The sequence below is a fragment of the Phytophthora cinnamomi genome, assembly GCF_018691715.1.
Source record: "Phytophthora cinnamomi strain GKB4 chromosome Unknown Contig62, whole genome shotgun sequence".
NCBI lineage: Eukaryota > Oomycota > Peronosporomycetes > Peronosporales > Peronosporaceae > Phytophthora > Phytophthora cinnamomi.
This window is the reverse complement of record NW_027150995.1, coordinates 742,719-764,127: the sequence shown is the minus strand read 5'-3', so window position 1 is coordinate 764,127 and position 21,409 is coordinate 742,719. Positions and strand designations below refer to the sequence as shown.

General features: G+C 57.4%; 9 protein-coding genes across 10 annotated transcripts; 3 read left to right on the top strand and 6 right to left on the bottom strand.

Moving 5' to 3' along the window:
- Positions 1-546: 546 nt before the first annotated feature.
- Positions 547-3,702, top strand: IUM83_06940 (Vacuolar assembly/sorting protein; the record flags this gene model as incomplete). The annotated part of the gene is made up of 1 exon (XM_067931187.1): positions 547-3,702. The coding sequence occupies one exon, from the start codon at positions 547-549 to the stop codon at positions 3,700-3,702; it is 3,156 nt and encodes a 1,051-aa protein (XP_067787221.1).
- A 12-nt stretch (positions 3,703-3,714) lies between these two features.
- Positions 3,715-5,013, bottom strand: IUM83_06939 (E3 ubiquitin protein ligase; the record flags this gene model as incomplete). The annotated part of the gene is made up of 1 exon (XM_067931186.1): positions 3,715-5,013. The coding sequence occupies one exon, from the start codon at positions 5,011-5,013 to the stop codon at positions 3,715-3,717; it is 1,299 nt and encodes a 432-aa protein (XP_067787156.1).
- Positions 5,014-7,677: 2,664 nt separating this feature from the next.
- IUM83_06938 (phosphatidylinositol kinase (PIK-J)) lies at positions 7,678-10,894 on the bottom strand (the record flags this gene model as incomplete). Its single annotated transcript, XM_067931185.1, has 3 exons — positions 7,678-9,537; positions 9,613-10,063; positions 10,149-10,894. 3 exons carry the CDS (start codon positions 10,892-10,894, stop codon positions 7,678-7,680), a joined length of 3,057 nt encoding a protein of 1,018 aa, XP_067787033.1.
- Positions 10,895-11,260: 366 nt separating this feature from the next.
- Positions 11,261-12,159, bottom strand: IUM83_06937 (tbp-associated factor 15b; the record flags this gene model as incomplete). Its single annotated transcript, XM_067931184.1, has 2 exons — positions 11,261-11,493; positions 11,574-12,159. 2 exons carry the CDS (start codon positions 12,157-12,159, stop codon positions 11,261-11,263), a joined length of 819 nt encoding a protein of 272 aa, XP_067787244.1.
- A 360-nt stretch (positions 12,160-12,519) lies between these two features.
- On the top strand, positions 12,520-13,957 carry IUM83_06936 (cmgc cdk protein kinase; the record flags this gene model as incomplete). Its single annotated transcript, XM_067931183.1, has 4 exons — positions 12,520-12,547; positions 12,621-12,754; positions 12,845-13,661; positions 13,749-13,957. The coding sequence occupies 4 exons, from the start codon at positions 12,520-12,522 to the stop codon at positions 13,955-13,957; spliced, it is 1,188 nt and encodes a 395-aa protein (XP_067787032.1).
- Positions 13,958-14,282: 325 nt separating this feature from the next.
- Positions 14,283-15,421, top strand: IUM83_06935 (CMGC/CDK protein Kinase; the record flags this gene model as incomplete). Its single annotated transcript, XM_067931182.1, has 4 exons — positions 14,283-14,480; positions 14,546-14,696; positions 14,928-15,196; positions 15,260-15,421. 4 exons carry the CDS (start codon positions 14,283-14,285, stop codon positions 15,419-15,421), a joined length of 780 nt encoding a protein of 259 aa, XP_067787146.1.
- A 91-nt stretch (positions 15,422-15,512) lies between these two features.
- Positions 15,513-18,092, bottom strand: IUM83_06934 (uncharacterized protein; the record flags this gene model as incomplete). Of its 2 annotated transcripts, XM_067931180.1 has the most annotated exons (2): positions 16,634-16,651; positions 16,719-18,092. In XM_067931180.1, the coding sequence occupies 2 exons, from the start codon at positions 18,090-18,092 to the stop codon at positions 16,634-16,636; spliced, it is 1,392 nt and encodes a 463-aa protein (XP_067787073.1). The 2 variants fall into 2 exon arrangements, with proteins under 2 accessions (XP_067787072.1, XP_067787073.1); XM_067931181.1 differs by having other exon boundaries at positions 15,513-18,092.
- Positions 18,093-18,532: 440 nt separating this feature from the next.
- On the bottom strand, positions 18,533-19,726 carry IUM83_06933 (RxLR-like protein; the record flags this gene model as incomplete). Its single annotated transcript, XM_067931179.1, has 1 exon — positions 18,533-19,726. One exon carries the CDS (start codon positions 19,724-19,726, stop codon positions 18,533-18,535), a length of 1,194 nt encoding a protein of 397 aa, XP_067787155.1.
- A 1,200-nt stretch (positions 19,727-20,926) lies between these two features.
- Positions 20,927-21,409, bottom strand: IUM83_06932 (uncharacterized protein; the record flags this gene model as incomplete). Its single annotated transcript, XM_067931178.1, has 1 exon — positions 20,927-21,409. One exon carries the CDS (start codon positions 21,407-21,409, stop codon positions 20,927-20,929), a length of 483 nt encoding a protein of 160 aa, XP_067787031.1.

Below are 21,409 nucleotides of genomic sequence, written 5' to 3'. Positions count from 1 at the left end.
ACATTTCATAAATTCTCCAAAAAACTAATCGCCGCATTTCGCTCTTATTGGTAAAAAATCACCAAAACTGAGTACATGTATCTGAGACCGCGGCAAACAAAAAGATGCTTAGCCACCATTTGGAGTTATCGAGATAATCGCGTTTAAAGTTGACCAATCAAAATTCGTACATAACCGGACATCAACAAATTAAAGTTAAAAACACTCGCAGAAAGCAAAAAACAACTCTAATTCGATTGCGTTTTACACGAGCGTTCCGACAATATACAATACGCTAAAATTGAAAAAATATTGAGTCCCGGATTTCGGGGGTGCGGAAATGGAGATATGTTTTTTCGACCGATGTAACTCCACGAGTTCTAAACATTTTATAACGATCAGTAGCTTAAAAGAAGCACAAGACAGAGTTCTTTCGATTCATGCGGTTAAATCGCGATTCGTACTTAGGTCCGTAAGCATTTTTTTGTTTGACTTTACGCCGCGTAAGATACATGTAAGCTTACCGCGTAAGTTACGCGCATCAAAGTCGAAGCCAAAGCCGAAGGAATGAGCTCGTCGGCGGACCTGGCGCCGGCGCCCGCGTACGCACCCGGCGCGCGCGTGGAGGTGGACGTGCCGCCCAAGCGGCCGCAGCAGACGGAGCGTCTATTGCGCAGCCTGCGCGCGCCGGGCGACCATCCGCCGCTGCTGTTCACCAGCGCAACGGACGGCACTCTGCGCTGCTACGCGGCGGACGCGCGCGCGGGCGCGTTGCGCTGGCAGGCGGACTACAAGCGGCTGGCGCACGCGGACGCCGCCGTCCTGGACGCGTGGGGCGTGCTGGCCACGCTGGCCGACGGCCGCCTGAAGCTGCTGGAGCTACCGCTGCAGCCGCAGCAGCAGCAGCAGCAGCGAGACGACACCAAGGGCGCCGTGCTGTTCGCGGCCCACGAGGCGGCCAAGACGCTGTGCGTGCTGCTCAAGGGCAACGCGCTGCGCGTGTTCGACTGGACCGTGAGCCGCGCGCTCGAGCCGCGCGCGCAGCACGAGCTGCCGACGCTGCTGCCGACGCTGCTGCCCGTGCAGCGGCTGCTGCTGCTCAGCGAGAGCCACGCGCTCGTGCAGGGCAAGAAGGACTGGGTGGTGCTGAACCTGGACAGCGGCAAGCCGCTCAGTGTGGCGGACGAGGTCGTGCAGCAGGTCAACGAGGCGCTGGACGGGGGTGCTGCTGTCTGTGACGCTGTGGCCGTGCCGAGTCGGCACGCGGCCCGGCGCCGTCAGCAGGTGCTGGACCTGCTGCTGTGTGGGAAGCGCCGCGGCGTCATTTTGACAATTGATTCGGTGGAGAAGAAGGGTGGAAACCCGGCGGACGAAGAGGAGGAGGATGTGTACGGAGCCTTTGAACAGGACGAGAGCAGGTTGGGAGACGAGAGTGCAGGGAAGGCGCTGGACGTGTCCACGAGCCAATTGGGCGTGAAGGTGGACAGGGTGATCGCCTACGACGCGCCGCCCCGAGGGGTGTACTATCACCACCCGTTCTTGCTGCTGGACCAGGGGGAGCAGATCGCGGTGTACAACTTGGGATCGCTGCAAATGGTGCAGATGCTCCCCGTGAAGATGCCCTACGGCGTCTGTGCTGTCACCGATGTGGCGTCCGCGACCGTGACGGACGCGTTTAATGGCACGCAGCTGTTCAGGGATGATCTACCACCGACCTTGTATACTGTGTCCCCGCCGTTCGACGTCCAGGCGTTTCAAATGCTCTCGATTGCGCAGCAAGTCGCGGCGTCCATGGGGAATCGTCGTCTTGAAGACGCCGTCGCGCTGTGCAAGCTGTGTCCCGAAGAGAGCCCTTTATGTGATGCCGACCAGCGCAAGCTTTACGCCGACTATGGCTTCGAATTGTTTCGGTCGGGTCGCCGGAAGGAGGCTATGAACTTTTTCTTTGAGAGCGACATCGACGTGATGGAAGTTTTACTTCTTTTCCCGCGGAATTTGCTCCCCCGCAAGGCCAGCGCACTTCACAAGGAGAACGGCAACAATAACAAGGACCACGCTTTGGCAGGTGACGATTTGGTGGAGAGTTTGCTGGCCCTGATAGCATTTTTGCGCCGTAAGCGGAACGCTTATGTGCAGCGCGATGATGAACCATTATCTATGAGTTTTCGCATGCACCGCAGTTTCGGCGCTACCGATGAAAGTGCACTGGAACTGATTGATACCATGTTGGTAAAGTGCCTTGTTGTGGTGGCGGAAAAGGCTACGTATGAAGAGCGCGCGAAGCGTGCATTGCTCGAGGTTGTCACCGGCCAAAATTGGTGTGAGATAAGCGAGGCTGAAGTATTTCTCCGTGCGCATCGGCACTTCAAGGCTTTACTAGCCTTTTACTCCGCGCGGAAGCTGCATCGCAAGGCACTTGAGCTACTGGAGGATTTGGAGCGCAGTGCGGCCTCGGCCGCAGCTCTAAATGAAAAGAGCGATAGTGGCAGTAAAGAGAATCGAAGCACGGGAGACTTGCAAACATCGCACGACTACATGGTGCTCATCGCGCAGTATCTTCGTGTGCTAGGCAAAAAGCACGCCGAGCTTGTTTTCGAGTTTTCGCGGCGAGTGGTGTCGGTAAACCCAACTCTCGGCCTTTCGATTTTTACTCAGCGCGAGGTACCCAGCTCCAAGCAAGACATTGATCCCGCAGCAATACTCCAGCACCTTAAGAGTTGTTCGATCGCTGCTTCGAGCGGTGATGTGAAGAATGCGGAAGCACCAGAACCCGAAGGGGGTTCTGAGGATGCGACCAAACCGACGCTGCCCCTGACCAGTAGTCAAATGCTGTCAATCGAGTATCTCACACAGGTTATCTATGAGGGTTCATGCCAGCTTACACCACGACTGCATGACGAGGTTGTTTATCTCCTTTTGGATTCAATCCAAGCCAAGACACCACAGAAACAAAGGCTCACAAGTCGCGTTGGATCCCAGCGTGGTATGACGGGGCTATTGCGGCGCAAATTGCTCGAGTTTCTCGAGTTTCCAGCAGCCGCCTATCACCCAGAGCGAATGCTGAGCCGCACACCTGTTGAAATGATTGATGAGCACGCAGCGTTACTTTCGAAGCTTGGACGTCACCGTGAGGTGCTCCAACTTTATGCTCTGGAATTAAAGGATGCAGCTCTTGCTGAAGCATACTGCAACCGTTGCTACGAATCAAAGATGGCGGATTCGTCTATCTACTCAACGCTACTATCAATCTATCTGCGCCCACAATTTACCACGGGTGGAGGATCATCTGGCGGGTCCGCATCACCAAGTATAGGCTCGCCACCGCAGCCTTCTCCGCTGTGGAACCGATCTGGAAGATCGGCTTCACTTCCCGGTTTGCAGAGTGCAGCTATCAATGTGCTGAACAAATACGCTGAACGCATTGACGTCTCCACGGCTCTCGAGCTGTTGCCGGCAGATGTCGCAGCAGCTCCCTTGGCCGGGTTTTTCCGTCGTGTCTTGGAGCGCCAGGTAGAGCGCTTCCGCAATGGGCAAGTGAAGAAGCAACTTTCCAAGATGGAAAACTTCAAGGTGCGGGAGCAACTATCGACTAAACGGAAAGGATCGGTCACAGTGTGGTCGTCACAGTGCTGCCAGTCCTGTGGCAAGAAGCTGGGTGTTGGTACGTTCGTGCGCTTGCCAAATGGCACGTTGCTGCACTACTCCTGCCAACCCGTTCCGTAGGTTCCGCGCGAGTTATACTGGAGTCAGATCGTATCCTTTGAGCGTCACGGGCTTTTTCCACGAGGACTGGCCGGTAAGTTTATCAAAATAATAGTACTCTTGTGAGTTGGGGTCGAAAACTTTTTGTATGCGCTCCTTGAGTAGGCGATGAAGTTCAAGCCGTGCTGCGGCGCAGCGCATGAATGTAAACACCACTAACTTGGCCTCGGTCGGCTCGGTGACGGTGTATGAGCGTCGTCTCTTGATAATCTTCGTCTCTTTGATATCCCGATCGTCGCCAACGAGAAGTGCCGGCTTCTCCCATTTCGCTACTCCCGTCTTACGATTGTAGTAGTAGAAATGCTCCGTTGTCGGGTCGAAGATTTTCTCGTACGCGTCAAACAGCAGTTCACGCAGCTCCTCTTTGGCGCGGCGTGTACGCCACATTCGTTGCAGCCGTGAAGCTGCTTCGTCGCGTGACATTTGTCGCAGCCTCTGCAGTCGTCGCTTGTGTCGTTTTTGGCGTGCTCGCTCACTGATGCGCGGCAGTTTGGCAACAAACGACAACGAAGAAGACTCCGGAGCAATCAGCGTGCTCTTTCGCTTTCCGGACGTGGGCGTGGTGACAGAGTTGTCGAAGAGTTCAAGGTCGTAGTCGCCTAGCACGGCAGGCTTAAACCAAGTCGCAGTACCGGCGACACTGTCATAGTAATAAGCCTGACCGGACACTGGATCCATCATTTTGCGATATCGACGGCTTAGCAACTCCAGCATCATCTTGCGCGTTGCGAACCGCCGGTAAAGCGCCTGAATTGTGCGCGCTGCAGATTCGTCATTGCTGAATTTCTCCGGTCGGAGCTTTACGGCATGTCGCCTCCGCCCCTGAGCGCTGGCATTCTTTTCGCCATGGCCAACCTTGGCATCCTGGTTTTCGACTTCGTCCCCGTCATGGAGTAGCAGTCGGGGCTTCTCCCATGAAGACTCCTTCGTGGTGGCGTTGTAGTAGTAATACCGTCCCGTCGTGGCGTCCCAGAGCTTCTTGATACGTGATCGCAGGATTCGGCGCATGAACTCACGACCCCGATGGCATCGGTATGCGTGCTGTACTATTCTAGCAGCTTCATCAGGAGCCATGTTGGCAAAACGGGCCAGCCTCTGAATTTCCACAGGTTCGCCAAGGTCGTACCTCTTGCGCAACAAAGGTGGAGGGTCCCACAACTTCGTCGCCGATTCCTTCTTTGCGGTCTTTGGGATTCCCTGCTTACGCACGTAATACACGCGCTCTTGCTCCAGGTCGAAGTGCTTTTCATACCTCTCACGCAGCAGCTTCATGGTTAATCGTCGCGCCTGGAAACCTCGCCATGTAGCTTGAAGCTTTACGGCAGCCTCAACGGGTGTGAACGGAGGCGAAATTCGGGGCGAAGCATCTGGATCACGAATTGGGACTTCAAACTCTTCACTAAGTTCAGCAGGCCGAGTCCACGATTTGATGCCCTGCCACAAGTTGTAGTAAAAGAACTCGTTGTGCGCTATGCTGAAAATTCGCTGATAGCGCTGCTCACGAGCACGCTGCATCACTCGCCGGGCACGTCGTGCACGATACAAACACTGCAACTTGCGAACAGCTTCATATTCACCCATGGGAACTCCGGGTCTTCTGATTCCATGCAGTTGACGTTCATGTGAACAATTCCGGCATACCCACAGCCGCAAAGGGGACGGCTGAAACCCGTCGCAGCGCCAGCACAGGCGGCACAGTGGATGAACAATGGCTTCGATGTCGATGTCCTCAATGCGTTGGTCCTCCCGAAGTTCCTCCGCTTCCCGAGCACATCGATCGGCAAACGGTTCGAGGCGTACAGGAGACGGTAGTTGACTGAAGGTCTTTGTAACATTGGCACCTTTGCTGAATGGAGGGAGTGGATTCGATGTGCACAACGGTAGCGTCGGCAAGCTAGACAGATCCAAGCGTGGAATCACCGTCGGTTTGTCACGCCAAAGGCGTGGCACTTCGGGCCACTCGTAGCTTGCCGAATCTCGAGAAAGCGTGTTGAACACAGTGAATGTACGGCCACAAGCAAGGGATGCAACCCGCCCAAACCGCTCGCCACCAGGTAATCGTAATTCGATTGGGACCCCTTGAAATGTTCGAGTACTTCCCCATGTGAAGATTCGATTATCCGCCGTCAACGCGGCTGTGTGGTGCGTTCCGCATGCCAAACGAGTAACCAGCACTTCGTCGTCAAGCTCACGAGGAGGTAAACGTACGACTTGAGGCTCGTAAGTGACTTGAGACTTCCCAACACCAAGTTGTCCGTAGACGCCAGTTCCCCAAGTGAAAACACGCCCAGCTCCGTTACCCGCTTCCAAAACTTCCGCAGCGATACATGCACTGTGCCACGCCCCACAAGCAATATTGAGTACAACGAGGTTTGAAAGAACCCCACTTACCAATGCGGGCTCACCGACATCGCTGCTGCGCTTCAATCCTCGGCCGTGGCCCAGTCGACCCCCATCGCTGCACCCCCACGAGTATAGTTTGCCGTCGGACGTCAATGCCAGCGAATGAAGCACACCACAAGCCACAATACGAACCGATACCAAGCGAAGTGTGGCCACTTGATGAATCACAGCAGCTCGAGGAAACATCGTTGGTTCTTTCTTGGGCGGTCCGTCGGTTGTTTTGTCACTCTTCGTGCCATTAGAATGAGCAATGCCAAGTTGTCCATGCGAGTTGCTACCCCAGCAAAAGACCACCCCATCATGACCAGCAACTTGATCGCAAACAGCGATACTATGATGACCTCCTACAGCAGCGGCTACAGCTTGGTAGTTAGCCAAGGCTCCGACCACGGTTGCTCGATTTCGCGCTACTTGGGCTGCGGTCTCCGCTGCAAAACCCAATGCCCCATGCGCATTATCCCCCCAGCTGAAAAGTTCACCAGCTTTAGCAAGTGCCATCGCATGCCCACGCGCGACGTACACGCGCTCTATGTGCTCGGTACGCAGTGTATGAAGAAATACGGGAGTAGCAAGCCAGTGGCTTTCATGCGGTGTCGGCTCGAACTCGTCGCGCCGATGAAAGTGGCTGCACAGGCCCACCTGAGACGCTAAACCTCCTGTTCGACACAACCACGCTGCACCTCGAGCACCATCTATCGCGTACACGGCGTCAGATTCGGAGCCCTGTCAGCACCCAGTTTGTCAGAGTCATAGTGGATTAGTCGGAGTTCGCTAGACGTACCGCGGCGATGCTTGTGAGGTAGTGGCCTCGCAATGGCCGGATATCAACGAGATCGGCTCCTGGATGTGCTTCACAGAAGTAGACACTGCCTTGGGCTTTGCGACGATTTTCGAGAGCTCGAGCAGCAGCCTGAGCAGCCATATCGTTCGCCAGCACATGCTGGTCTACCCAACGCTGAATTCTACAGATTAGCAAGACCTTTTTGCCCGTGGATGGTAAGTTGAGTGTCAGCGCTAGCAGTCTCAGCTCCTCGCGAGATAGTCGTCTCAAATCCACATGGCGCCAATGCTGGCGACTCCGTGCGTGCCCAAACGCTCTCAGCGAGTTGAAGGTGAAGCGCACATTTTGGCGAGAGCGTTGAAAAGCTTGACGCAACAAGTGTGACCTGAAGCAGCGCTGAATCATGGACGCGGCGAGCTGCTTCCGGCGCTTGGATCGCCCGGGCTTCCATCCTGGCTGCAACTTGCGCTTCGCGGCCTTGATCTTCTTCTTCTGCTCAGCTCGAGCCCGCCGCGTCAATTGCTGGTCCATCGTAGAGCTTCACCTCGCACAGGACGCCGACGGGCAGCACGGCAGCAATAGACGCGTCGTTTCATCGATACAAAGTGGTCTGAATTGGAGGTGCCCGCTGCAGGGCTTATAACAGCGCGTTCGTCTCTCTAGCTCCTACCGGGAGTTCTAGTGTTTCCCGTTCCTCTTTCGAGCGGTCGGGACTGCACACGCTCGGGAGTTCACTTGCCACTATTCGATGCCTAGAAAACACCGACAATCCATCGCTGGTACTTGTCGTACCAGCGTGTTCGCCAGTTGTCGAGCGATGCGTCAATGAGCTCGTGTACGAAGTCCTCGCACGAATTGATGTCCAGATCCGGCTGGAAACGAGCTGCCAAACGCTCGACTGTACCCTTCGGGTCTCCTGCAAAGCACGGCAGATGCTCGTTCCCGTGCAGCATCATCTCCACGAGCAACACAAAGCGATGACGATATTTACGTGCGACGAGAAACGCACGGACACACAGTGAGCGGAACCTCCTGAAATGCGCGGAGCGTGGGCCACCCATGAGCTCTACAAAATCGGCCGTGAGCTTGAACGGAGCCTGCTCAAAGGCCATGTTGCCTGGGTTGTTCGACAAGATGAAGCCGAAGTCAATGTGAATAATGTGCCCTTCAGCGTCCAGCAAAATATTGCCGTTGTGCCGGTCCTTGATCTGAAGCAGATAACACACGATCGCGTAGCCCGCCATGCTACTCACGAAGTTGGCTCGAGCCCTGCGGAACTCGGGTGTGCTTGGGTCGCCAAAATGTCTCGTGAAAAAGTCCAGCAACGTCGTGAACTCGCGGTCGTTGCGCTTCAGCGAGTCAATGGAAATCGTGTCTGAGATGGCCTCTACGAGGCCCGATGTGGCGGAGATGGCGATCACGTCGTACGGACGGATGAAGACCGGCACCTTGAATTCTTCAAACACCTTGGCAAACTGGTGGATTAGTTGTAAGGCCAACTGCTCCTGACGCAGATCGTCATCACTTTTGACGATCACAGGCAGCAGCCTCCAACCCGGAAGTCTTCCGTAAGGAGAAGTGGCTTGAATCCGCCGCTCCTTCTCCGCCCAACGCTCCTTAAAGATGACGGCAGGGGGGTCACCTGCACCGGCGCTCTGGTGACGTGTTTCTGAAGAGGGGTCACTACTGCTTTCAGCTTCTTCGTCTTCCTCAAGCTTTGAATCACGCTCCGATAAATCCTGCAAGAAGCGATCTGTGCTGTCGAACCGTGAAAGATGGTTCGGCGAACACGCAGAGCTTTCGGATTGGGGCGACAGCACTGTGTCCGACTTTGGGGACCACGGACCACTGACGCTGCTGGAAGACTCGACATCATCGATATCAGTAGTGACAGGCACAATGGTTGCCGCCGCCGTTTGACTCCGTGCTGACTCGGGGTGCGCAGATCGAAGGCCAGCTGCGCTTGTGTCGACTGTCAGGCTTCGCTTAGGGAACACACCCGAGCTCTTGAAGAATGGCTGACTTTGACTTCGTTCCGGCAGATCCCGGAAGCGCTTGGGCGAGTCCTCACCGTATTCACCCGAGTCAACCTTGCTTAGCAGAGCCTCACCCTTGGGATCGAAATTCTTGCCTCCAGGGACCTTTCCAACCAATGAGTCAATCAGTCCGTGCAACAGCTCAGTCGGTTGCGCCATTTTGTTGGAGATATGGTGCGAGAACGAGCGAAGCCGTGTTGGACTGCTAGGCGTACGCGACTCACTCCAGAAACCAAGTTTCGCAGCATCTGGAGACATTAATGGTGTGCGTTCTGCAGGTGTAGCTGCTGCTGCCAAGTCTGGAGTGCTAGCCGTATCCCATAGACTGAGCGTGAACCGCCGGCCGTTGAACACGCTGTTGCTACGGCGTTTCTGCTGTGCAGCAAGCTCTTCTTGCGGCGATGGGTAATCCACGACCTCCGCGCAGAGCAAGAACGGCACACGCTCGCGCGTCGAGAACGTAAAGCTCTCGTCTACATGGATGTGCTTGAGGCGGTGGTACGAGTTGCCGACAGGCAGATACAACGAGTTGCTCGGCAGATACTGCGCCTCCAAATCTTGAAGCCAGATACGAAGCTGTTGCAATACATGAAAACAAGTAGCTGTGAATGAGCCGATAACCTGGAAACGAGAGTATCATGGCCCACTTACCATATCGTTGCGTTGGTCGTAAGCCACAGCACGCAAGTTGGATGATACGTTGGCCAGCGATCCCAGGAACGTCGTCTCCAGCTCGAACGGCTCGACGCCAGGGACAGGGGGGACTTTAAGCACAATGGCGGATCCCGCCAACCCTCGCTCCAGGTCTTTATTCTCCTGGAACGTGGCGTAGTGGTCGTCCTGAGAACCAGGCAGCAACGCCTCCACTTCCTGCGCACTAGCCGACACTTCCGACCCGCGTTCGGAGCGATACTGATGTTGGTGATCCGAGTTTACCGGGCTCGGCGGACACGCAATAACCATGGCGGGAGCCGTACCGCGCTCAGCCACGTCTTCAATCAGCATCTGCACGCGCTGGAAGTCGGCGTCCGTGGCGAACGCCGGGTTGTGCAGGCAGTACGACTGCAGGTACCACAGCATCTTGTGCGCGAACACGTGGGACCTGTGCAACGGATCAAACACACCACCAATCAGCCCTTCCACTCCTCCAAACACGGCCCTAAAATCTCTCCATCCACCCGACTCACACACTGCATTTGCGCAGCAGCATCGCGCACAATTGCGGCGACCGCGCGGAGGCTCCAAGCAGCAAGAAGCTGCACAGCTGCGGCAGGTAGAACTCGAACTCCTGCTCGTCTCGGTCCGAGGACGCCGCCAGCCTGTCGACGGCCCCGTCCTGGTGCGCGTAGAGCCTCACCATGGCCTCGAACGACGGGTCCTTGGGCTTGCGCCGTCCGGCGAGCTGCTTGCCCAGCGTGGCCCACTTGGAGCGCCACTTGGCGCGCGGCGTGTCGCCCATGACGTCGCGCAGCAGCTTGTCGTCCGCCAGGCGGCCGCGGCTCTTGTTGAGCTGCAGGATGTAGCCCAGCTGCAGCAGCGTGCTGAGCACGCCCAGCGCGCAGAGCACCGCCAGGTAGAAGCCGCCCCAGCGCACGCGCCGGAACGCGGCGAACGTGTCGAGCCGCGCGCCGTCCAGGAACAGCAGCGGCTGCAGCGCGCCCAGCGCGCAGGCCGCCACCTCCGCCAGCGACACGACGAACACGAAGCAGCGCGTGGACGGCACGCGCTTGTTGCGGCGCCGGATGTACACGAAGAAGAGCAGGCGCAGCAGCGACAGCAGCGCCTGCAGCGCCAGCGACTGCCGGAAGTGCAACAGGCCGCGCAGGTCGCGCGCCAGCACGGCGCCGCCGCCCGGGGACGCCAGCGGCGCCAGCACGTACCAGCCCAGCACCGACGTCTCCACGGACAGCGCCAGCACGTTGAACACGCCCATGCCGCAGAGAGGATCGGGGTCTCACGTATCTCGACGGATGCTGGAGGAAGGCCTGAGTTGAGCTCCTGCCGCGTGATTGGCTGCTTTTGCATGATATTTCGATCCGTTTCGCCAATCGAAGCAGTAATAAAGGCTGAATTTACATTCTGGAGAGGGATTGGCGGGTGTTTTGAGATTTTTTGAGTGGTTTCGCCAATCGAAGCGAGAAAAAACGACGGCAGAGAGGAATAAACGCACTTGAAGAGGACACTGGTCGGGTCTGGTCGGTCGGGTTATGCCGCCTGTTACGCTCTCTACGCGGGGCTCGAGGACACTGCTACACTGCTGCTATCTGGATATGGAGGCACCTAATGGACACCGGAGCTCTCAGTACGGGCGCGAGCGGCGGTCGGGCCGGTCTCGGAAGTCGCGGTCGCCGCCGCCGCCGTATCGACTGTAGCCGCCGCCACCGCCGCCATACCTGTCTCCACCGCCTCCATAACGTCCTCCACGACGTCCACCGCCGCCTCCGCCGCCTCCTCCGCCGTGCCAGCCGCCCACCGGAGGCTCGGGCTTGCCCGCGAGCTCCACCTTGATGGTCTTCCCGCGGATGTCCGCTCCTGCAGCGTTGGGCAGCAACAAACACAAACACGATAGGTCAGCACCATCTACAGCATCGCAAGCAGTGACTGCACCGCACCGTTGAAGAACTCGGGGGCCGTGCGCGCCGCGTTCGAGTCCTCGTACGTGAGCACGGCGTCGCCCTTGGGCTGGCCGGCGGCGTCCGTGTAGATCTTGATCTTGAAGGGCCACTGGTCCTTGTAGCCGCGCTTCTGCTTCTCGCGAGCCACCACGCCGATGGCGCCGAACATCTCCTGCAGCTCGTCGCTCGTCACGTCCGCCGGCAGGTTCGAGATGTAGATGCGCGCCCACGTGGGGTCGGCCAGCGCCTCCTTGGCGGGGTCCCAGGCGCCCGACGCCTTGGGCTGGCTCTCCTCCTGCTGCTGCTCTGCCCCGCTCCCTCTGTCGTCGCCGTCTCGGTCGCGCGAGCTGCCGCTGCCGCCGTATTTGCTGTCGCCGCCCTCGGATCTGCGCGGCGCCTCGCGGCCCCTGGACCGGTCGCGTGCGCCGCCGCCGCCGCCGCCGCGGTACGAGTCGCGTTCGCGTGGCCGGTCCCTCGACCTGTCGCTGCTTCGCGCGCCGCCGTCGCCGCCGTATCTGCTGGACGAGGAGCCGTCGTAGCCGCCGCCGCGGCGGTCGTCCCGGTCGCGGTCACGGTAGCTCATGGCCGTCTGTCTAATGTATCTGCTTCGGCGCTGTTCAGACTAAGTACGATGTGTGTGGGAGGGGTGGACCACATTGGTTTTATTATTTGGTGTGGTCCACGTGGGGATTACGACAAATATATGCACCAATCCGCTGGCAATAATCAGGAAGGGTTTTGGCCAATGGGAGCGCGGCGTTCCATTCTCAAACTGGATATTTGCATGCCGTAGCGTGGGGACAATCGGCGCGAAACCCCCAGCCGCCGCCTATTGTTACCATCTCGACAGGAGGAAGCAGGCGCCGCCCCGAGACGCCCGCGCTGCGCCATAGGAGGCAGGGAGCTACACCGCAAGCAGACCCTGGAGCGAGACATCGCCACCATGGACGAGAAGTCGAGGAAACCGGAGGGTGCGCGCTTCCCGCAGCCCCCCAGCAACTGATTCTCTCTAACCTCACTGATCTCTCGCTATCGCTGCGCTAGACACCCCGTTCAAGCAGCAGAAGCTCAAGGCCTGGCAGCCCATCCTCACGCCCAACTGGGTCATCGGCACCTTCGCCGTCGTGGGCCTCATCTTCATCCCCATCGGCATCGTGCTGCACACCGAGTCGGACAATGTGCGTCCGCCTTCCCTGCGTCTCCCTCTCTCTCTCTCTCTCTCTCTGCCGTAATGCAATAGGACTCATGGACATTGTGTGGCGCTGCAGGTGGTGGAGTACTCGATCCAGTACGACGGAGACGGCGTGGAGCAGTCGTCCAACATCGTGGACCTGGGCAGCGGCTGCTACCTGGACGACGAGAACGACGGCGACTCGTTCGACGTGGACACGCACGGCTGTAGGATCACGTTCACCATCGAGAAGGAGATGAAGGCGCCCGTGTACCTGTACTACCAGCTGGACAACTTCTACCAGAACCACCGCCGCTACGTGCAGAGCCGCAGCGACGCGCAGCTCCGCGGAGACGCCACGGCCAGCACCAGCGACTGCTCGCCGCTCACCAAGTCCAGCACGGGCATATACAAGTACAACTCGACGGCGGAGAAGACCATCGGCAACAACGACACGGAATACACGCTCATGCCCTGCGGCCTCATCGCCAACAGCCTGTTCAACGACATTTTCTGGGTCAACAAGCTCGTCGCCGACGGAAAGACGTACTACCAGAACGACACGTACAACGGCAAGACGCTCGTGAACCTGGTGGACCAGACGGGCATCGCATGGAAGTCAGACGTCGATACCAAGTTCAAGAACATCAACCTGGCGGACCTCTCGGACGCGGACACCACGATGATGCTGTGGCAGAACCCGCGCTACCGCTACATCATCCCCATGTACGAGGGCCAGGAGGCGATTGCCAACAAGACGGCGTGGACGACGGCCGCGCCTGCATACGGTGTGCAGGACGAGCACTTTATTGTCTGGATGCGCACGGCTGGTCTGCCGAGCTTCCGCAAGCTCTACGGCCGCATTGACACTGACCTAGCGGAAGGCACACAGCTCGAATTCCTTGTCTCCAGCAGTAAGTCTTGCACTTGTGCTGCCATTTTTACTTGTTGGAGTTGCTGTGAATGGAATCTAACTGGGTGTTTGTTTCTGTCTTGCTTAGACTTTGTGGTGAGCACGTTCGAGGGCAAGAAGTCGATCGTGATCTCAACGACATCATGGTTCGGTGGCCGCAACCCGTTCCTCGGCATCGCGTACATCATCGTGGGCGCGCTGTGCATGGTGCTGGCTATCCTCTTCTTCGCCAAGCACAAGCTGAGCCCGCGTAAGCTGGGCGATACGAGGTACCTGGTGTGGAAGAACAACCACTAAGCACTAAACAGCACAGACAGGTCAGCGAGGTGTCCAGGCACGCGACGGCGGAGGTGCGGCTCGTGGTTAGTGAGCGAGTCGTAGGAGTTGAGAGCGACAAGAAAGAACCACCGAGCGCTCGCCGTCCTTGCAATTGTATTCTTTCCCTTTTACTTTTTAGCAGAGGCGTCATTTAAGCTGCAGCTCTCCTGTCCGGAGGAGGATGCATGAATGAATATTCGAGGTCGCTTGTGCCTACATGAGTTTACCAGTCGGGTGCTTGTCTCGTCAATCAATGCAAAAGTATCTTATCTTCACGTCCCAATCGTCACAACTCCCTCGAACGATGCTCGCGAGTCGCTACGAACTACTGGAGAAGATCGGCAACGGGGCCTTCGGAGAAGTGCATCGCGCCAAGGACCTGCAGTCGGGCGAGGTCCGAGCCATCAAGCGGCTTCGGGTGAATGACGACGGCCAGCTCTCAATCGTGCCGGCCGCTCAATTCCAGGAGATCGAGGCCATGCGCCAGCTCCAGCACCCCAACGTACGTTCAATTGTTCCGACATCTTGTTGTCCTTGAGCTTGCTGTTAACTGTCGTGGTGCTGCAGATTGTCAAGCTGTTGGATGTCGTTCCGGACGGCAGCTACATTGCGCTGGTGCTCGAGTATATGCCCACCGACCTCCTTAGTGTTGTTCATAGTCGACAAGAACGTCTGCACCAAGCAGACATCCGTGGTCTCCTGCGGATGCTGCTACATGGTGTAGCCTGCTGTCATGAGAACCATATTATGCATCGAGATCTGAAACCCGGGAACTTGTTGCTGAGTGCGGACGGAGTGCTCAAAATCAGCGATTTCGGGCTTGCTACCATATTCGTGGGGAAGCAAGGGCGTTCGTACTCGCACCAAGTGGCCACGCGCTGGTATCGTGCACCAGAGTTGCTTTTTGGTGCCAGACACTACGACACCGCCGTGGACATGTGGTCTGTAGGCACCATTTTCGCCGAGCTGTTGCGGCCCACCCCGTTGTTCGCAGGCCAGAACGACATTGACCAAATCTTCCGAGTCGTCCAAGTGCTTGGCGACATTGAGAAGCAGTGGCCGGGTGTGTGCGAGCTGCCCGACTTCAACAAGGTATCCTTCCCGCCGTACGATCCCATGCCTCTCAGCAAGCTCTTCCCAGATGCCGAGGCTTCTGCAGTGGATCTGTTGTCCAAATTGCTCGTGCTTGATCCCAGCAAGAGGCTATCGGCTCGACAGGTAACTCGTGAAGACACTCTGGAATGGTAATGGGCTTGCTAAATGATGCTGTTCTCTGTCTAGGCCCTTGTGCACGATTTCTTCTTTAAAGGACCTGTTCGCTCGCGGTTTTCCTTTGAAAACGAGCCTGGCCTGGGTGCTAAGACACAAAGAGAAGATCGCGCCAAGGAGGCCGAAGAATTTGTCTCCAAGCTAGGTAAGCCACTGCAGCTTAGAGAAGGCTGAGGACAGACGAACATTGCTTCACAAGTTACTTTGTTTGTCCACACGAACGACATTGCTTCGCTACGAGTTGCCTTCTCCTGAGGGTTGTGTTTTAACTGGAGAACTGAGTGGCCTCTGCGAACCGCTTCATCCACGTCTCACGACCCACGCTGGCAGGTGCGCGGAAGCGAAGCATTTGGTGGCCCGCCTCGGGCGGAACCAGCTTGATCTTGAGTTCATCAGTGCGGCTTTGAACGACTCTGTATCCACTGATGCTAATCGGCCGCTCGAACGGAGGTCCTCGCTCCTCGTACTCGCTCTTGGACTTGTAGCACGTGAGCGTTGCGTGTTTTAGTACATAAAAGTATTGGCGCCATCGCGAAGAGAATACGTGGGCCTTTTCGTAGCGCTCCAAGTAGCCAGACACTACACGGCCCTTGTCAGCCACCTTGTCCACCGTGTCGATCGTGTGCCGTGTTGCCTGCATGGTGCTTTGATACAAGGCCTGCTGGTCTGCTAATGCACGCTCGATTTGTGCTTCCGTGCTATGAATTTTGTCTTGAAGCGAGCTCACTTGCCCAGCATGAGCCTGTTCAATGCCAGCGACAGCCTCACGTTCTTGACGCCCCCACTCTGCGTTAGCCTTGGTAATGTGCTTCACTTGGCGTTCCTTATCCTCCAGCGATCCCTCCAGCTCTTGGATTCGGTGCTCCTTCTCATCGTAGGCTGCAGTGAAACGATCGTATTCTTGCTCCGTCAAGTGTCGAAGCTGGCTGCGCACGGGTCCGTTGAGGAAGCCTGCGAGGACTGTAGCAGCCCGAGGGCCACGGGCTATAAAGTTGTACTGTGACACCATCGCCTCCAGGTTGTTCTTGTAGGTCAGCAACTCCAGTGGCACCCGGGTTAGAGCAACAGGTGCATTTCCACTTTTCTTGTCGACCAGCATGACCGACGACACAGCGCGACCTCGAAGCTGCTGCTGTTGCTGTTGAGCCTCCGTGTCTGTTTCGTTTTTCCGCAGCACTACGGAGTGCAGATAACGCAGCAGCTCACCGCAAAAGATTGCCGAGGACACTTCATTTGCACGCTCAAAGCGCCGCCGTACACGCGCCAGCTTCGCCCACAAGTTCTTCTTTCCGACGTGGAAATCGAGCGAGCAAACAAGTTCAGGACTTGAAGGCAGTGGGCCACGCAGATCCACAAGAAACGGCTTCAGTAACGCGTTCACTTCTTCTAGCCCTTCGGAATGCACTGTGTCGAACATCATTGCATTCACAGGCATGGCCTCACTGGGTGTGTTCAGGTATTCCATCGGTACTGAGTAGCGCGAAATGCTTGCGGTGCATCGCGCAAGTAGCAGATCGGGCGATTGAGCTGCATTTGCTTCTTCCAGCAATTCAGCCTCCGCAGCTTCAGCATCTTCCAGGATGCCACCAAGCCCATTACCACCCTGAGCAGTCGCTTGTCCTCCACTTCTAATCGAGGTACTCCAACGGTTCGTGGGGAACCGCGAGAGCTGCTTGCTGAGGGCACGTCCAGCTCTGTTTTTCAGGAAGCTAAACAGTCCAGTGTTCAGCGGCGCTGGGGTTGTAGCCGTCACCATACCATTCTCCGCGCCGTCCTCGGACGCCTGTTGCTTCTTCAAGTTGCCGAACTCGTCAAAAACCGAGAAGTTGCCCTGGCCAGCGTTCACAACGGCGGAATGCTGGTTGTCCTGCGCCTGGTTCGCCTTCAGCTTCCGCTCCGTGACGTCCACAAGGTACTCCGCCGTGATCGGCGCGCGTTCGTACACCGCCAGCCTCGCGTGCAGCAGGTCGCAGTAAGCTTTGAAGGCTCGTTGCACGAGCTCCTGCCAGTGCGCTGCGAACACGTTGGTCACCACGCGCTGCAGCACGACGGGGGGTCCGTCGGGCACGGCCATGGCATGGGTCAGCGACCGGATGAGCCGCACCAGCAGCGCCCCGCTCAAATAGCGGCCGAAGAAGGATTTGCACTCGAGGCGGTCGGCCACGTGCGTCAGCAGCTTCGGGGACGAGTGCGGCTCGTCCGGCGTCTGGAACGAGCTGGTCTTGAGCACCACGGCGTCCCTCACGGGCACAAGAGCACTGAGCAGCAGCTGTGCGTCCGTGGAGCCTGCAGCTAGCTGCTGCTCCAGGTAGGAGGCGGCCGAGTCGCAGCCGTTCATGTCCTTGATCTTGAGGTCCACGGCGCCCCACGTGAGGCGCGGCGCCAGCTCCCTGAGCAGCGCAGCGTTCCTGTCCGGGTCCGCGGGGCCCTCGGCCACCTGCAGCCGCGCAAAGTCCGCCAGGAAGGGCAGCGCGGCCTCGAAGTTGTTGCTGGAGATGGGGCCGACGCTGCTCACCACCACGTGCGAGCTCAGCAGCAGCAGCAGCGAGCCCCAGAACGGCTCGTCCGCCAGCGACACACCGCGTAGCACCAGCAGCAGCATGCTGGCGTCCTGCTCGGCCACGGACACGGCGTTGGCGCTCAGGAACAGCCCGCGCTCGGGCTCCGGGTCAACTGCGTCTTTGGGCGCCTGCAGCACGCCCACCAGCGCGATTTTGCGCGCCGCCAGCTTCGCACCATTGAGCACGTCGACGCCGGCGCTGTGCAGCCGCAGACCGCGCCCGTCCGCGCCCTCGGCGCTCGTGCAAAGCGGCACGAGGTTCGTCCCGCTGAGAGCTGCCGCCATCGGAGGGATATGTGTCGGAATTGAAGAAATTGACCAGTCGTAACGATTTGTGGGTACACAAAACGATTTTTTGGGAGATGGATACATTGTGTGGCACAAATTGGAACTCATTTTTTGGATACACTGATTTTTGGGTGACTACCCAATTTCAGCTTCAACAGCAACATGAGGGACCCATTTTTTTGTTTTCAAAGCAGGCACTCGAACCACTTGATGGGCTTCTGTGAGTTTACGATGAGGGCGTCGCCGTTCAGGAAGGCCGTGTCGGCGTGGTTGAGCCCCGTGACGTAGAACGTGTCGGTGTACGTGTTGCCGAACTTGGACGTGGACAACCCGCCGGCGCAGCTCTGGTACTCGACGATGCCGTCGTTCTCGCTTGACTTGTGCGAGATCACAGACCCCGCCAACTTGTACACGAGCTGGTAGATACAGAGCAGCCCTCAGTAGTTGTCGCTACACATCGCAGCGTCGACGTTCGACTGGAAAGCTGACTGCGCTGCCTCGTACGCCGAGTTGAGAGACGTGGTGCTGTACGATTCGTCCTCGTACGAAAGACCCGCAACGGCAGTGTTCGCGGGACACTCACCGAAGAGGTTTGCGATCGCCTGCAGGAATACATTGCTGCCACTACACGCACCCTCCAGGTAGTCCGCACCCATGCTCCCCGACATCGGCGCACTCAGACTCACCCACGTACTGCTCGATGCCAAGCTGCAACGGCCGTTCGCAATCGCGCCGCCCATCATGAGACCCCCCATCGAGTGTGTCACCACAATCGTGTCGGCGATCGTCTTCGACGACGAACTGCTCGTGCTGCTCACGGAGATGGCGAAATTGCACACCTTCTGTTGCAGCGTAGCGTCTGTCCAGGCGTTGTCGACGGTGTTCAACACAGCGTACTTGATGGACGTGCAGCATGGAGCGCTATCTGTCAGGTCTCCGAAGTAGCTGGACGTCGTCTGCAGCGTGGTATCCTCGGTGTCGGACCCCAAGCCGTGGAAGAAGATGCACGGGCGTGGAGTCGACTGGCACGAGCAGGACGACGAGGCCAGGGTCGTCGTAGCTTCCGCCTTCAGCTTGCGACTGCGAGAAGAGGAAACGGACTGCCCCGTCAGCAGAGCCAGCGTCGTCGACGTGACCGTAGTCGCCGTGGCCACCGTCTCGCACGAAAGCGCAGCGCTGTCGCTCAGCGTCGGTGCCGTGATCGTGACCGGGCTGTCGAGGTACTCGACGCTGATGTCCAGGTCGCTGCCGTAGATAGTGAAGCCGGCCGAACCAGCGGAGCAGATCACGAAGGTCGCGTCGCCGAGCGTGGCCTGGAACAGGTCTCCGCTTGAGCACGTGATGGTGTTGTTGCCAGCGGACGCGCCGGATATGGCGGTGGCAGCATTTAGCGCCGATACGATGGAGTTGATCGGAGGCAGCAGACTCGACGACAAGCACTGTGCTGACTGAGAGCTGGTGCCACCTACAGTCGAGTTCACAAAGTACGCAATGCCGTTCACCAGCATGAACGTGTAGTCCGTCGTGCCGTCCATGAAGGCGGCGTAGCCGTTGTAGAGCACGGACGTGTTGTCGGAGGACACGACGGGGTTGGCGAAGACGTAAAACTGGGACTGGCCATAGATCTTCATGGAGTCGCGCTTGAGCGTGAACTGGAGCCGCAGCGAGGGAGCATCGGCCAGGCTGGTTGCCAGTCGACGGTGTGCTTGGTCCGGTTGTTCCCCATGAAGGATGTCGGACTTGGTTGCAGAGGTAGTGGCGATGATTGCAATCGTGAGCAGTGCGAAGAAGGCGAGGGCGAGAAATCGATGTGGGGACTTGATAAGCCAAATTTTGTTCGGCCGACGGGGTGGTTGGTTGGCAGCTTGGTGGGGTATTTGGTTGCTTGTCACGAGGAAAATTATGAAGTGAGGATTCGAGAGGAGGTTGGAAGGCGGGTAGATATTATAGCCACAGCGGACTTCCTTCTTGAGAATGTCCGGGGCTGCGCTGGGTTATGGTGAATCACCATTGTTGATACATGTTGAGCTGGAGGGTGCTTCCTGCCACATCCATGAAGGAGGCCCAACGACACACCCACTGGATGATAATCTAGCGGGTAGTAAGCCCGCTTCAAGAACCTGAGCTCGTGACTGGAGTGGTACCAGAGATCTTTTCTCTCGCAACGGGCGACTACCCCTGCAACACCGACAAGTGCAACACCGACAAGTTTATGACCCCTGGAGTCCATGCTGGATCGGGGGTCATAATCGTCCAGTGGACCCCATTGTTGTAGCGCTACAATGCAGCTGAGTTTGTGTTTTGCGATCAGAGGCCTGTGGTGCCGATTGGAAGTAAGGATGAGGAGATTACGCCTGCACGTCTTCGTTTTTAGGAACACTGTGTAGCGCGATCGACTTGAACGAGTCCATGGCGCTACACCGTCATCCAAGTTGTACTTCATCCGGGCAACAGGAAGATGGACTGTAGACTCAGGTGGGGGCGGCAAACAGTTGTAACGATGCATGCCTATCCTTGAAGTCTGTTTCCGGAATACTAAAAATCGAGTTCACCAAAGGGAAAGTTCCACTCGAAACACTCGTCGCTGACGCGTGCTCCGTTTGTTGGACGTGGGAACGGACCTGGCTCTAGATGAACCTCTCGTGTGCTCTTATTGTACACTGTACAGCGACCCCGCTGCTGCCTGGTCTATCATTTACTGGTATGTTCGAGCCAGCAAACGTGTAGAATTTCCTGGTAGGTTACGACGAAATAGGTGGACGTGAAGAAAGCACTTTATCATTGATCCAGTATGACGGGTATGATACTATGCTCCTTGTGCTTGACGCAGCCTACAACAAACACTCAAACCACTTCACAGGCTTCTTCGAGTTCGTAACGAGCGAGTCGCCATTGCGGAAGGTGGTGTCGATATGGTTGAGGCCCGTCAAGTAGAAGGTGTCGTCGTAGGTAGTGCCGAACTTGGACGTGGACAGACCACCAGCGCAGCTCTGGTACTCCACAACACCATCGTTTTCACTCGACTTGTGCGGGATCACTTCGCCTGCTAAGATATACTCCGCCTGGTATATTGAAAGAAGGCCCGAGTAGTTGTCACTGCAGATCGCAGCATCGACGTTCGATCGGAAAGCTGACTGCGCAGCAGCGTAGGCTGTGTTTAGCGCTGTCGTGCTGTAGGATGCGTCCTCGTATGACAGCGCGACAACAGCATTACTAGCTGGACACTCCCCAATCAAGTTTGCCACCGCTTGAAGAAATGCATTGCTGCCACTGCATGCACCCTCCAGGTAGTCCGCACCCATGCTCCCCGACAT